Source organism: Leucoraja erinacea, chromosome 1 (assembly GCF_028641065.1).
Source record: "Leucoraja erinacea ecotype New England chromosome 1, Leri_hhj_1, whole genome shotgun sequence".
Classification (NCBI taxonomy): Eukaryota; Metazoa; Chordata; class Chondrichthyes; order Rajiformes; family Rajidae; genus Leucoraja; species Leucoraja erinaceus.
The window spans coordinates 116,958,980-116,974,749 of NC_073377.1; the positions used below are offsets into that span (position 1 = coordinate 116,958,980).

The window sequence follows — 15,770 nt, forward strand, 5'->3', positions numbered from 1 at the left end:
TCAGTCCTAAATGCCCCCCACCCCTTATTCAAGTCAAGAGAGTTTATTGTCACGTGTCCCTTAAAGTGTGACCCCTGGTTCTGGACTCATTCAATATGGGAAACATTGTTCCTGCATCTACCCTGTCCAATCCCTTAATCATTTTACAGGTTTCTACAAGAGGAACAATACAGGAACCGTGCAGAAAATTCGTCCCACATTCTCGGAGGCTATACTGTACTCGTATTCTGTGCTGTATTCAATGCTGTATTCAATATACTGTATTCAATGCTGTTTCACAAATCACATAATCTTACCCCACACCATTGTCATTCATGTGGCCCCCCTGGTGTGAAACCCCATCCCCGTCGCTGAGTTACTCCAGCATTTTCCAGTCTATAATAAACTGGCCTCGCCTCCCTCACAGTGACTGACGGCCGGGACAGGGCAGGACAGGGCGCTGCTCCACCCCGGGCCGAGTGGACACATGAAGTGTGTAAGGAGGAGCTGCAGGCGCTAGTTTAAACCAAACATAAGACACAAAGTGCTGGAGTAACCGAGCGGGCAGGGCAGCGTCTCTGGAGAGAAGGGACGGGTGGTGATTCGGGCAGAGACCCGACTTCAGTCGACTGAAGAACCGACCCGAAACGTCAACCCGCCGCTGCTGCCCAGAGACGCCGCCCGTCCCGCTCACTTACTCCAGCATTTTGTGTCTTATCTTTGGTTTAAACCAGCGCCTGCAGTTCCTTCTTACACACATGAAAGCCCCGGCCCCGACTGACACGGAGACGCCTCTCCACCCCTTCCCCAGCCACCAGCAAAGATCTTATAGATCCTCTGTAATAGGATCTTTGGCCACCAGGAGCAATGATCTTTGATCAGGAGCGCAGCTCCCTCCGCTCCCACCCCCTTCCCCTCCCTCCCTCCCTCCGGCCCGGCTCCGGCCCTCCTCCCTCCCTCCGCCTCCCTCCCTCTCTCCGGCCCAGCCCGGCCCGGCCTCCTCCCCTCCCTCCTCTCTCCGGCCCCTCTCCCCCTCCTCTCCCTCCCTCCCTCCCTCCCTCCCTCTCTCCCGGCCCCTCCTCCCCCCTCCCGCCCCCAGCTCGATGATCGGCACCGCAGCTGCCGCCGGCCCTGACACCCACGGCTCCCTCTCGCCGCCATGGCCTTTTTCACTCACCGCTTCCTGCGCTCCATGTCTTCCACCAACAGCCTGGCCATCAAACACATCACAGTGATCGGTGGCGGGCTGATGGGCGCTGGCATTGCCCAGGTAATGGCGCGGCGACCGCTGACAGCTCCTTCTCCTTCTCTCCTCCTCCTCTCTTCCCCCTCCTCTCCCCTCCCTCCCCCCCCCTACCCCCCCCTCTCCCCTCCTCCTCCCCCCCCCCTCGCCCCCCCTCTCCTCTCTCCTCCCCCCCCCCCCCCTCTCCTCACTCCCTCTCTTCCCCCCCTCTCTCTTCTCCCCCCTCTCTCTTCTCATGCCTTATCCCTCATTCATCCCTCTCTCCCTCACTCTCCTTTGCAAACTCATGCACGGTTTTCAGATTGCTGTCTGCTTTGCTGAAATCCCAAACTGTTGCAAGTGCAGGACCAAGAATCTGCATTCCTTAAAATGGATTAATTAATGAATAAAAACACTTGCATCATGAGAGCACAGCTTTACGTGGGTAGGAAAAGTTCAGAGGTATTAGGGTTAATGCAGGCAAATGAAACTGGTGTAGATGGTGCATCTTGGTTTGCATGCGAAAGTTAGGCTGAAGGGGTTTCCATGCTGCATAACTCTTGAGCAACCTGTTTGAAATTAAAGATTCAAAGTTTCACTGAAGGCCCATTAATTAATAACCACATTTTAAACATGGAGTTTATTTAACCTTTGACCTAAGGCAGTATGTGACTGCAGATTGTGTGCATATCCAGTGAAAGCCAGGAAGGGCACGTAGCTATTAATATTGGGATTAAACAGAAAACAAATATCAGTCTGAAGAAGTATTCGATCCAAATCAACGTTTGTCCATTCCTTCCACAGATGCTGCCTGAATCTCTGAGTTCCTCCAGCACTGTGATTTGCTCAAGATTCCAGCCTCTGCAAATCCTTGTGTCAGCTAAACAAAATGGCTAGATGATGTGTGTAGGAAGGAACTGCAGATGCCGGTTGAAACCAAAGACCAAAAAAGCTGGAGTAACTCAGCAGTCAGACAGTATCTCTGGAGAAAAGAAATAGGTGACGTTTTTGGGGCCCTTCTTCGGACTGAAAGTCAGGGGAAAGGGCAACAGATATAGACGGGGATGTAGAGAAATATAGAACAAATGAATGAAAGATATGCAAAAAAGTACCGATGATAAAGGAAACAGGCCATTGTCAGCTGTGGCGTAGGTGAGAACGAGTACAGACAATGATGCTCAACTGGACGACTTTGATGCTGGTACGACTTGGGTGGGGGAGGGATAGAGATTGAGGGGGCCTAGAACAGTAAGGGAGTCAGTGTGGGAAGGGGAATTTTGCAACCGGGAGATCAAGTAGGTCCAGACGGACTGAGTGAAGGTGTTCAGCGAAATGATCGCCCAGTCTACGTTTGGTCTCGCCGATATACAAGAGTCCACATCTTGAACAACAAATACAGTAGATCTCACCGATGTTTAAGAGATAAGGCGGCCATTTCACAAAACACTTTGCACTCAGTCCGCCAAGGCCTATTGGGTCTCCAGGTTACTAACTATTTAAAATCCTCTTCCTATTCCAAAACTGACCTTTCTGTCCTGGGCCTCCTCAATTGCCAGAGTGTGACGACATGCAGACTGGAGGAATAGGTAATTTTAGGTAACTACAAACCCTCCCTCTCCACCTTCTGCCCTAAACCCCCTTTTTCCCTCCCTTCTTGTCCTGTGCCCCATCTGGACCAGCACCTATTTCTCCCATTTCCCCTCCCCTTCCATCTACATTCCTTCCTCTAGCGTCACAATTTGCAACTCTTCAATCCTTTTGGCTCGCATCTTTTGTCTTTTCATCTCTGGCCTTTATCCAACCATCTACCTATCAACCCCCTGCCCCTCTCCTGCATCAACTTATTAACTGCCAGGCTTTGTCATGCCTATCCCCTCATCCAGCTTTCTTGCCCCGGCTACAATCAATCTGAAGAGGGGTCCCGATCCGAAACGTCACCTAACCATGTTCCCCAGACCTGATGCCTGACCTGCTGAATTACTCCAGTACTTTGTGTATTTTTGGTGTAAATCTGCATTTGCAGTTCCTTGTTTCCACATTTATTCATTATCCTTAAGACTTGAGATGTTTTAATATAATTCATTGCCAACAAATTATTTTTGAAGTGTAGCTGTTATAAGGAAGTGTGGAATCATGTTTACACATAATTAGTCCGAAGGAATGAAACAAAAGATTTGAGGAAGGTCATTCTTGCTATTGTGGGAATGCAGCGTAGGTTCACGGGGTTAATTCCCGGGATGGAGGGAATGTCATAAGATGAAAGAATGGAGCCACTGGGCTTGTACTGCCACAGAGGGTAGTTGAGGCCAGTTCATTGGCTATATTTAAGAGGGAGTTAGATGTGGCCCTTGTGGCTAAGGGGATCAGGGGGTATGGAGAGAAGGCAGGTACGGGATACTGAGTTGGATGATCAGCCATGATCATATTGAATGGCGGTGCAGGCTCGAAGGGCCGAATGGCCTACTCCTGCACCTAATTTCTATGTTTCTATGTATTCACTGGCATTTAGAAGGATGAGAGGGAATCTTATAAAATTATTAAGGGATTGGACACGCTAGATGTAGGAAACATGTTCCAGATGTTGGGAGAGTCCAGAACCAGGGGCCATAGTTTAAGAATAAGGGGTAGGCCATTCAGAACTGAGAGGAGGACATTTTTTTTCACACAGAGAGTTGTGAATTTGTGGAATTCTCTGCCTCAGAAGGCAGTGGAGGCCGATTCACTGGATGCATTCAAAAGAGAGTAGGATAGAGCTCTTCGGGCTAGCGGAATCAAGGGGTATGGGGAGAAGGATGGAATGGGGTACTGATTGTGGATGATTAGCCATGACCACATTGAATATCGATGGGCCGAATTGCCTACTCCTACACCTATTGTCTATATATCGTTGTCTATGTATAAGATAATTAGCCAGATAGCCCCTCTTTAGGTTCTGTTGATTTGAAGTATGATGTTATCTGAGCAGATTCCATTAAGTACCTGTGTTGGAAGGAACTGCAGATGCTGGTATATACTGAAGATAGATGCAAAGTGCTGGAGTAACTCTGGGGTCAGGCAGCATCTCTGGAGAAAAAGGATGGGTGGCATTTCGGATTGGAACCCTTCCTCAAAGTCTTAACATTGGAGAACATCTTGTCCAGTGTCGTGGAGTTTGCATTGTCCACAGAAATGTCACCTATCCTTTTTCTCCAGAGATGCTGCCTGATCCGCTGAGTTACACCAGCACTTTACGTCGATCTTCCATTAAGTGTGACCACCTTATATTTGTCTTTCCTCCATGGTACTAGAATAATTATTCAAGCTTAACTATAAAAGTATCATTAGGTTTAAAGCACTTTCAGACAATTGAAGATCATGTTCAATGCAAAACAGTGACATATCCTCGTATGAATTTAATCACCTTGGTTTGTAATCCTTAATTCCTTGTCATCCCATAGCCCAATTCAATTTTTTTTTAAAGAACACAACACAAAGTTTATTTTCTAGTGAAAATGTCTTCTATGTTATAGATGAAGAAAGAATGCTTCTTTTGCCAAAGATTCCAGAACTAATTGGTGGCTCAGCGTACTTTATAGAATTTGTGGTGGTAAAGTTTGTTCGCTCGTGCATCAGACGACGTGTAGCTCACTGTTGGCCTCTCTCGTCGTCCAACATGTTGACTCCGTTATATCCTCTGGATGATCTTTCAGTTGTGCTCTTTATTAAAAGTCATTGTTTTCTTGACTTACAAAAAGTTGGATTTAATTTTTTTAGCCAAGTTTAAAATTTTAGAATCTTGTATGTAAGTTGCCAAGACTTCATTTAAAAATATGTATATAATAAAAATATGTATTTAACTTTTATTTCCAGATCGGAACGTTTTCAGTTACTAATTAAATAACCAGTAACGAAGAGCATACTTTCTGCAGAAGGCTGACTAAAGTGTGACGTGTTTACTTTAGTGTGTAAAATACTGTTGTTTCTTATTATTCAACTTGAACTCGTGTTATGTATGTTCTTTATAACTTTGACTATCTGACTGCTTCATCTTCATTTCACAATGTGGAAGTGCTGGATATGTGCTAAAAGGGATAAAAGGCTTTGCATTTGCCTGGTAGCATATCACCGCTATTGTTCAGCTTTATGATAGTATTGGTTAAAGGAGGAATGATTAGCTCTAACATTGGAGAACATCTTATCCAGTGTCGTAGAGTTTGCCTTGTCCACAGATAAGATGTACTATTTCTCAGTTTTTATCTTAATTAAAGGACAGAAAGCAAAATAGTGTATTGTTTCCTTGTACCATCAGACTCATAACAGCTTCTTCCCCTCTTTTATCAGGCTTCTGAAAAGTCTTTCCATAAACTACAGTACTTTAATATTTTAGCTCAGATTATATGAACAAACCCTGGAGTGAAAATTGAACCCATAACCTTCTGATTCCAAGACTACAAATGGAATATCAGGAAAGGGAAGAGCGAGAAAAGTTTACTTACTTACCTCTTCAACCCCGATCCCCTAAAGTCTCTTGTTAATTAATATATTATTGCAAACATTTAAACTCCTTGAGCATTGTTTTACTAAAATGTTTAAAATTCATTTTTTGTTGAATCAATTACATTTTCGCAACAGTTTGTTTGATCTTCTGGATCTTCTGTCGTAATATTCAGTCAGACATTGTTGGCGAGAAAAACAAAGTTAATATTTCAGGTCAAAGTCCTTCCGTCAGAGTTTGAACCAGACATTAACTCTGTTTTCCTCCCACCGTTCATTTAGCTTGAACACCGGAGTATTTCCTTTTTTTAATTTTGCTTTTTTAAATTTTAAAGCAATTGTAATATTTTCTTTTTGATCAAATTTTATAATATTTAGACCACTATTATGTTTGGTCCTTGCAAGGCAACAGAGTAAATATTTATCCTTGGCTGCCCAGGCAAAATGCATGCATGAGGATTGGCTACAAATTGTATTTACTGTAATTACACTTGCATATTTAGTTCCATTTAGCTGCCTCGGAAAAGCACCCAACATAATGAAAGACTTGAACCACTCCCATCATCCCTTCTGCTCCATGCTACTGTCAGGCAACGGGTACAGAAGCTTGAAAGCGCGCACCACCATACTCATAACAGCTTCTTCCCCTCTTTTATCAGGCTTCTGAAAAGTCTTTCCATAAGCCACAGTACTGTCTGATTCACCTCTACCCAGTTGTGGGCAATAGAGTTTGTCCATGGAACTGCAGTACAATGCTGAGAACTACATTCTACACTCTTATCTTCCCTCGCTCTACCTACTGTACTTGAATTTAACGAATGTAAAGTGTTATCTGATCTGATTTGACAGCATGCAAAATAAAGTGTATCACTATATCTCAGTACAGGCCAATAATAAACCTAAACCAAAACCATTTAGAATCAAACTTTGGGGGTATGTATAAATGACAGCCATTAGCCTTGTGTCGATGGTGCTCCTGGGGAACGTAGTCATTTCTCATCTTTCGTCACAGTCCTGGTCCATTAACGTTGGAATTATTCTATTCATGTTTCTTTTAACTCTTTCTCTTACCTATAATAGAGGGAAAAGAAATGAACATTTGAGATGATGATGGGTGTTACAGCTCAACATTTGGTTCTTTTAATATTCTTTCAAATTGCTTGTTTATATTTTGATACTGAAATTAGGTTCATTCACATTGATGATGTTATCACAAATAATCCCATATAATTTGTATTGGCAACATCTCGAGCAGAATTAAACCCCGATAACTAGGCAACTTGGTACTTCTGGGCTATTGCTAATCACACAATCCTGGAATGGCCCTAAACCCATAAATGGAATGGTCCTACCCCTTTAAGATCACATTTTCATTTATATCACACCATTTCCAGTTGGTAAATTCTTAGTAACATTGAAGTAAAACATACCTTGAGGGTCACTAAGTTGGGCTACCATGTCATTGATGGATTGATGTTTCTACTTCTACTAGGTAGCTGCTGCAACAGGGCACTCGGTAATTCTGGTGGATCAGGCTGAAGATATCTTAAAGAAATCATTGAAGAAAATCGGAGACAGCGTTGGGCGTATAAGCAAGAAGAAGTTTATAGATAAGCCTGAGGTGATGCTTTGACAGTTATGATCTTGTTAAGTGTATAGGAATTCATTACTTTTTAATATATATATTGCCAGTTGCCATTTCAATGAAAGTCTTCACATATTCACCAAGCAAATTGTTTAACTAAATTCTACTTGTTCCACTGTACTGTGGAATGCTGATCATTAGAAGCCACTAATCTAAGACAATGTAAAGTTTCTAATTTTAAATTGGTATTGAGATACCTCTGGTGACAGAAACCCGCAACTGCGACTATATTTTAAATTTCTCGTGAAGTTTTATTCCTTCTTGTAACTTCCTTCACGATGTCACTCCAAAGTTAAGCCCTTCATCTGCATTACGTGATGTTATATGTTGGTGTGCAATTTGGCTGCAAACGACAACCCAACCCTAGCCCAGTTAATGCACTGGGCTAGGTACATATTATTTTATTTTATCCTCTCTCCAGGTAAAGTCTACCAAATCCGCCCACATCACAGACTGCATCCTGCCTCTGACTTTAACTGGATCACACTGGATATACAGAGCTTGATTAGTGATAGTCAGCGTTGCTTTTGTAGGTGGGAGATTGTTTATCACAAATCTCTTATGGATGGTAAAGAACTGCAGATGCTGGTTTAAATCGAAGATAGGCACAAAATGCTGGAGCACTCAGCGGGTCAGGCAACATCTCTGGTGAGAAGGAACGGGTGACGCTTCAGGTCGAAACCTGTCTTCAGCTGAAGAATGGTCTCGACCCGAAGTGTCACCCGTTCCTTCTCTCCAGAGATGCTGCCTGACTCACTGAGTTGCTCCAACATTTTGTGTCTACCCTCTCATGGATGGGAAAGGTATGGAAGGATATGTGCCAAGTTCAGGTAAATGGGATTTGTTTAGATGGGGCATCTTGATCGGCATGGACGAGTTGCGCCGAAGGGCCTGTTTCCATTCTGTATAACTGCACAACAATTCATTGGCTGCCCATTTAGGTTATGTACCACAATAATCCTTGAAAAATAGAGCTGGATTCTGCTGATCCCATATCCTAATTCCCTTGTGTTGCACACCAAATAATTTGATTGTGATTTTGTTTTCCTGTTCTTTACACTGGTTAGCAGATTTCTGAGCATATGTGAATTAATATGACAACATATTGGTCCAATATGTCACGATTGGAAAGTATTTTGTGCAGCTACTGCACTAAATATGTATTGGCAGCTTCCATCTAATCAACCATTGTAATCCAAAAAACCAATCGTCAGTGCCAATCAAAGATCTAGTATCTTTGATGCCAATATCTGTGTTATGGAATTGATTTGTGTCAAGTGAAGCGTATGTTTTATACCACTTTTTATTTTAGATAAATGTTTCTTGGCATTTCAGAGGTGAAACATACTGATGCCAAGTCAAGAGTTAAAATGAGGATTTCAATAAAATATATTGTTTTATAGAATGCTTTACGACAGGAGGATGATGTGCCAATACACTCGAACAAGTTTAGGTTGCAGGGTGACTTGGATAGGTTGGGTTAGTGGGCAAATGCATGGCAGATGCAGTATAATGTGTGTAAATGTGAGATTATCCACTTTGGTGGCAAGAACAGGAAGGCAGATTATTATCTGAATGGTGTCAGATTAGGAAAAGGGAAGATGCAACGAGACCTGGGTGTGCTTGTTCATCGGTCACTGAAAGTGAGCATGCAGGTACAGCAGGCAGTGAAGAATGCTAATGACATGTTGGCCTTCATTGCGAGAGGATTTGAATTTAGGAGCAAGGAGGTCACTATGGATATGTGGAAAATGGCTCCCATCTAGAAGGAAGTGAATAAAATCTTGGGAGCTAAAGAGAAGTTTGAGATGTGGGCATTAAATGAACTATTGCCCAGATCCTTTACAATGCAGAAACAAATGACTAAACAGCTTGATCTGTTTCCCTTTGCCTCTGTGTCCCTCAATGTATAAGCAAAATTAGGATCTTGCTGTGTTGAAATTTATGGATGTGAATTTACATCCAACTGTGGCACATTTTCTGGGATACAAATGTATTAAGCTAATCATAAATCAGATTCCATTTTATGAAGGTCTGTTAAGAGACCTTATTACATGCTCCATGTGTGGAATTGAGTGGTAATGGCTGTGACTGTCTCGCCTACATATTGGACCAAATTTTTTCTTTTGATCTAAAACTTCAAAGCTTAAAGTTTAGACAAATCAGGCCTTTTGGAACAGACATAATTAAAGTTTAAAACTTCTGCTGTAGATTGCAGTTTAACCCCGTTTTTTTTAACAACCGCAGCTAAATTGGAACAGAAGCTGTTTGTAGACATTCAGATGTGTCTATGTAGACCAAGACTACAAGTCTGTTTAATTGAATGTTAAACATTATAAGTCTCTTTGTTTCTGTTGAAGCTGTTACAGGAAAAAAAAAGCCTGTGATAAAAATGTTCAGAATTACATTTTCTTGCTTCATTATTTAACAGGAGAGCATGCAATGAGTCTCTAAAAAGATTGGTTCCATTTCGTTATTGATGTGCTGACTGACCTCAGCACTACGGTGGCCTTCATATTTACCTGATAATGTGATTAATGGTGCTTTCAGGAATGGCTTTCTCAAATATATTTTTTACTTTTGGATTAATATCCCTTTATCTTTATTTAAAATATGGCATGTATTCTTTCAATGTTTCTTGTTTGCTGCTGGAATGTGGCCATGCTATGTAATCATGTACCAGGAAAATTGACTCCAGGATAGCACTTTCATCATTCAGTGGTTCGATGGTAATTTATTGTCACATGTTCCTAGGTATGGTCAATTTATTTTTTTTGCGTCCACTTCAGTTAAAACCTTACTATGCATAGGCACAATCATATTTAAGTACAAATGTTTAGGAAGAGTAGATTGCACTGAGGCAGAAGACTAGAGTTGCCATGTTTCTGGCGCCATCTTATACCCTTCAGGTTCAGAGGGGTTGGTAAATATGTTATAGTTTTAACTTGGTCATATAGGCCCTTTATCCTGGTGGTGGCACTGAGTTGGGTTTGCAGGGGTCGGCCTGACCAGATGATTTTGTCAATGTCCTCCTCCGTTGATTCGTGCCAACACCTTGATACAGACACGTCGATCCGTGAATCCGCCATCCCTCACCTCGTGCCTATTGCTCAGCTTCTGTACCCCACAGGCGACCTGGGGAAACCCAGAGTGCCTTCAAGGGCACGAGATGTAAGCCACTAGCCAGCTCACTGGCACCGTTCCTTTCCTCCATTTCAGGCCCTTCTGAACAGCTAGTTTCAATGCTGGTGAGTTGTGTTCATTTAGGTTGAACTGCCCCACCAATACATCATCATAACAATTAGAAACATAGAAACATAGAAATTAGGTGCAGGAGTAGGCCATTCGGCCCTTCGAGCCTGCACCGCCATTCAATATGATCATGGCTGATCATCCAACTCAGTATCCTGTACCTGCCTTCTCTCCATACCCCCTGATCCCCTTAGCCACAAGGGCCACATCTAACTCCCTCTTAAATATAGCCAATGAACTGGCCTCAACTACCCTCTGTGGCAGAGAGTTTTCACCATTCTCTGCGTGAAAAAAGTTCTTCTCATCTCGGTTTTAAAGGATTTCCCCTTTATCCTTAAGCTGTGACCCCTTGTCCTGGACTTCCCTAACATCGGGAACAATCTTCCTGCATCTAGCCTGTCCAACCCCTTAAGAATTTTGTAAGTTTCTATAAGATCCCCTCTCAATCTTCTAAATTCTGGGTGGAGTTACAATATAAGAAAATACTCACAAATTGTGAAATTAGTTTCCACATTTAAAATCTGTAATGGTTGTAAATTATCAGACTCTGTGCTTTTTAAAATTCTAGAAACATCAGTGATCATGCATAATTAATTATCTGAGGAAAGACATTCTTGCCATAGAGGGAGTACAGAGAAGGTTCACCAGACTGATTCCTGGGATGTCAGGACTTTCATATGAAGAAAGACTGGATAGACTTGGCTTGTACACGCTTGAATTTAGAAGATTGAGGGGGGATCTTATAGAAACTTACACAATTCTTAAGGGGTTGGACAGGCTAGATGCAGGAAGATTGTTCCCAATGTTGGGGAAGTCCAAAACAAGGGGTCACAGTTTAAGGATTAGGGGGAAATCTTTTAGGACGGAGATGAGAAAAAAACACAGAGAGTGGTGAATCTCTGGAATTTTCTGCCACAGAAGGTAGTTGAGGCCAGTTCATTGGCTATATTTAAGAGGGAGTTTGATGTGGCCCTTGTGGCTAAAGGGATCAGGGGTATGGAGAGAAGGCAGGTACAGGATACTGAGTTGGATGATCAGCCATGACCATATTGAATGGCGGTGCAGGCTCGAAGGGCCGAATGGCCTACTACTGCACGTAATCTCTATGTTTCTATGTTTCTATCTCCAGTCTCTTATGACTCCCAAGTTCTGTAAGAACTTAGACACAAAATGCTGAAGATGTCTCGACCCGAAATGTCATATTTTCTATGTTTCTATAAATAATCATGGTGTGGGAGCAACCATTTCATTCTCCAACAAGAATCAATGCATACCAAGAAGCTTTTGCACACGGCTTGTCAGAATGGTGTAAATTAATAGCTTATTTATTAATAATTCATTTGCAGTGCTCTATTGTAAGTTTGCAGATTAATGAACATATGGGAAGGAATACTGGGCTCCACTGTTCATTTCTGCTCTCTTCCCACAATAGGCAGGTGCAGAATTTGTTCAGCAGACTCTTCAGAAAATCAGTACCAGTACAGATCCAGCTTCTGCGGTCCGAAACACAGACCTGGTCGTGGAAGCTATTGTGGAAAATGTTAATGTTAAGCAAGAACTTTTCAAAAAACTGGATCAGTGTGCACCAGAGTAAGTATGTGAGTTATCTTTGGGTCTCTGGGTGAAATTAATAAGATTTAAATTGTGCACTTTTCCAAACAAATATTTCCTGTGTGAAACTTGTCAGACAAACTTTTGTACACAACACTGAAGATAGGCACAAAAACCTGGAGAAATTCAGCGTGTCAGGCAGCATCTCTGGAGAAAAGGAATAGGTGATGTTTCGGGTCGAGACCCTTCTTCCGAATCATCACCTATTCCTTTTCTCCAGAGATGCTGCCTGACCCGCTAAATTACTCCAGCTTTTTGTGTCTACCTTTGGTTATCAGGTAACCTTCTATAATCATAACTGAGATATAAATATTGGTGAGAAAATAGGAAAACTCTCCTTCACTTATGTCCGCATTGGTTTAATATTACAAATGCACAGATGTATCTGTTCTAGAGTGGAGGCCATTTACTACTTCACAAGGTTATTGTTTGTCTTTCATTTAACGGTATTTGTTTATTGTGGAATGCCTTGTGTATTTTGTTTAATGGGCAATAATAAAATGTTTTGCCCAGCGCTGCCATTTTTGATTTATTTTAGTTTAATTTTTAATTTAGAGAAACAACATGAAAACAAGTCCTTTCACCCATCATGTCCACAGTGACCATCGAAGAGTCGTTCACACTGGTTCTATGTTATGCCATTTTCTCATCCATTCCCTACATACCAGGGGCACTTTACAGAGGCCAATTAACCCACAGGTGCACATATCTTTGGGATGTGTGAGGAAACCGGAGTATCGGGGAGAAACCCTATGCAGTCACAGGGAGAACGTGCAAACTCCACACAGAACAGCACCTGAGGTCAGGATCGAACCGGGATCTCTGGCGCTTTTAGGCAGTAATCTCCACCAGCTGTGCCACTGTGCTACCCTGCGCCACTGTATCACCGGATTGTTGGTGAACTGATCATATCGTTAGATTTCCTTGGTGTCTTCCAAATCCTCTGTTCATGGGTGATGCTGATTAATTTCTGATCGGTTGTTTTTAATTCTTGGTAAATTCAGGCAAATTAAAAAGAAGTTGACATGTAATAGAGTGGAAATTCATCCTTAGTTATTTACGTAATTGGAGCTTCTAAAATTCAGTTCCGTTTCAGTTAATCTACAACAATAGAGTAACAATTCATGAATGAAGTACAATGAATAGTCATTATTGTGTTGCATGTTTAGAGCAAGTGGCCAAGGACACTTGTCCTATATTGTATATTATTGATATATATTTTATGATGTCATGGAAATAATGGCACACGTTTTAGTGAGACAGGAACCTCTTGAAACTTGGAAATATCCTGGAAATGATTAAATCTGCAATAATAATTGTGGGTTTTATTGTATTTACTCTTGATTGTAACGCAAGTTGCTTTGAAATGTGGTTTTAATTGAGAATGTAACTTAGTAAGCTTTGTTGCAAGGATTTGTTCAGTGTGAGGTACTGTGGGCAATTGGCAGCAGCAGACCTCTCTACCTCAGCACAATTGTAACCTTATGCCCAGCTCTTTTCATAGAAACATACAAAATAGGTGCAAATAGGATATTCGGCCCTTTGAGCCAACACCATCATTCAATATGATCATGGCTGATCATCCGCAATCAGTAACCAGTCCCTGCTTTTTCCCCCAAATCCCTTGATTCCTTTAGTCCTAAGAGCTAAATCTAACTCTCTCTTGAAAACATCCAGTGAATTGGCCTCCACTGCCTCCTGTGGCAGATAATTCCACAGATTCACAGCTCTCTGGGGGGAAAAAGTTTTTTCTCATCTCAGTCCTATATGGCCTACTCCTTTCACTCTATTACTGGAAAATATTCCTTCACTCTTCTTCCCTTCTCCCTGCATCATGATCCTGAAACTCCCTGCCTAGCAACATTGTCAGGGAATTGTCAAAACACAGACTGCATTTGTTAAAAAAAAAATCAGCTCACCATCATCTTCTCAAGGGCAGCATAGAACAAACACTACATTCTGGCCTCCCACAAAGGGATAAACATGTATTTTGTTGCTATGAAGAAATCATTTGTTTTCTTTCCTTTTCTGATAGGAAAACTATTTTTGCCAGCAACACTTCATCACTCTCAATTGGTGAAATGGCAAGCGCTACAACAAGACTGGATCGATTTGGTGGGCTCCATTTTTTCAATCCTGTACCCTTGATGAAGCTGGTGGAGGTTCGTTTCTATTGTTTGCAAATGAGTTGAAGGACCAATGGAAATAAATAAAATAAGGAAACTTTAAGCTAACCCCATATGCCTTCTATTATATTGAAAGAGTCAGTAATTGAATTCATTTTTTTAAATAGGAATAGCATGACTAATGATTTACGTGTAATTTGTGTTTGTGCATTTGTCTGAGTCGATGTGCCTGTGATGCTGATGCAAGCTACAATTTTCATTGTACCTGTACCTTGGTGAACCTTTGCATATTAGAATGAATGCAACTTGAACTGAATTCGATTTATTGGTATCACATTTTACATAGTTTCCACCATAAAGCAAGCCATGTATGTCTGTGTTAATATTTGTATTCTACACATGGCTCCTCTTCCTCTCTTAAATCAATGTTTTCAACACAACCCTCCATTGTTTTCTCTGCCAGTGTTATTTGCTCCAGCTTCCATTTCTGTTTATATCTTCTAATGGCATTCTAGTAAAGTTTCAAATAAGCTATTGGTTTAATTGGTGACTTGTGTTTAGATCTTCCCCCAGAAGCAGAAATTGCGCCATATTTTCCTTATCAAACACTTCACTACTTCTAAAGACCAGCAGATTCCTGTGATCCTTCTCTTTTCCTGAAAGAAATCTCAGTCGGCTTTGCATGGATAATTTATTAACCACGTTCTTTCTTACGCTTTGGCATCAGTTGTGTCTATTCCTTACGTTATGTGTCTAATCAGCTTCCAGGGAAAAAATGGGGCATGTAGAATCCTACACTTGAATAATTCAATGAAAATAATAATATTAATCAAAGTTAACAGTATTTTTTCTGTTTTTAATCAATACTATTTTGTTAAGTTCAGTTGTTTTTACACTAAACTCAAATTAAATTATTCCATAAACAAATTGTATCACTAGAATCAAGGAATCAATGGTTGATAAACTGTTCTGTGGATGAGAATTTTGTTAACAATTAGACTTATTTTAATGTGTCTTTTAATCCTTTTGATTAGGTGATTCAGACTCCAGAGACCAGCCAGCAGACATTCGAAGCATTAATGAATTTCACCAAAGCATTGGGGAAAAAACCTGTGGCTTGTAAGGTAGGTTTCTTCCATATCCACTAATTCTATCTTCCATAATCGGCCATCTTGATACTGCAGTGGTAAAGAAATTACAAATTAATTTCTGGGGTAAAGAGATCTTCCCTTCCTCTCTACTTAATTCCCTTTCAGCATTTTGAAGGGACTTTTCCCATTGGGACCTCCTGGTCTTCTCTTTCATCACCACCAAACATCACCATTCTTGTAGCAGTTAAGTACAAAATCACAGGAGAAATGACATTGCCCTGTTAGCTCTTTTTCTGATTATCCATGGAATCAACAAATCCTTTCAAGTGAAGCAGTGTTTCATTTGCACTTGGTGCTCACATTGTGATTTC

The 15,770-nt window shown here is 41.5% G+C and overlaps 1 protein-coding gene across 1 annotated transcript in view; it reads left to right on the forward strand.

Moving 5' to 3' along the window:
• The first annotated feature begins 1,066 nt into the window (after positions 1-1,066).
• The window catches only part of hadh (hydroxyacyl-CoA dehydrogenase), a 36,120-nt gene continuing 21,416 nt past the window's right edge, over positions 1,067-15,770 (forward strand). Inside the window, exons 1-5 of the mRNA XM_055641916.1 lie at positions 1,067-1,249; positions 7,167-7,295; positions 12,004-12,161; positions 14,218-14,344; positions 15,343-15,432. Coding sequence (XP_055497891.1) covers positions 1,139-1,249; positions 7,167-7,295; positions 12,004-12,161; positions 14,218-14,344; positions 15,343-15,432 — 615 coding nt within the window. The 5' untranslated portion in view covers positions 1,067-1,138. The remainder of the gene's footprint in view (positions 1,250-7,166; positions 7,296-12,003; positions 12,162-14,217; positions 14,345-15,342; positions 15,433-15,770) is intronic.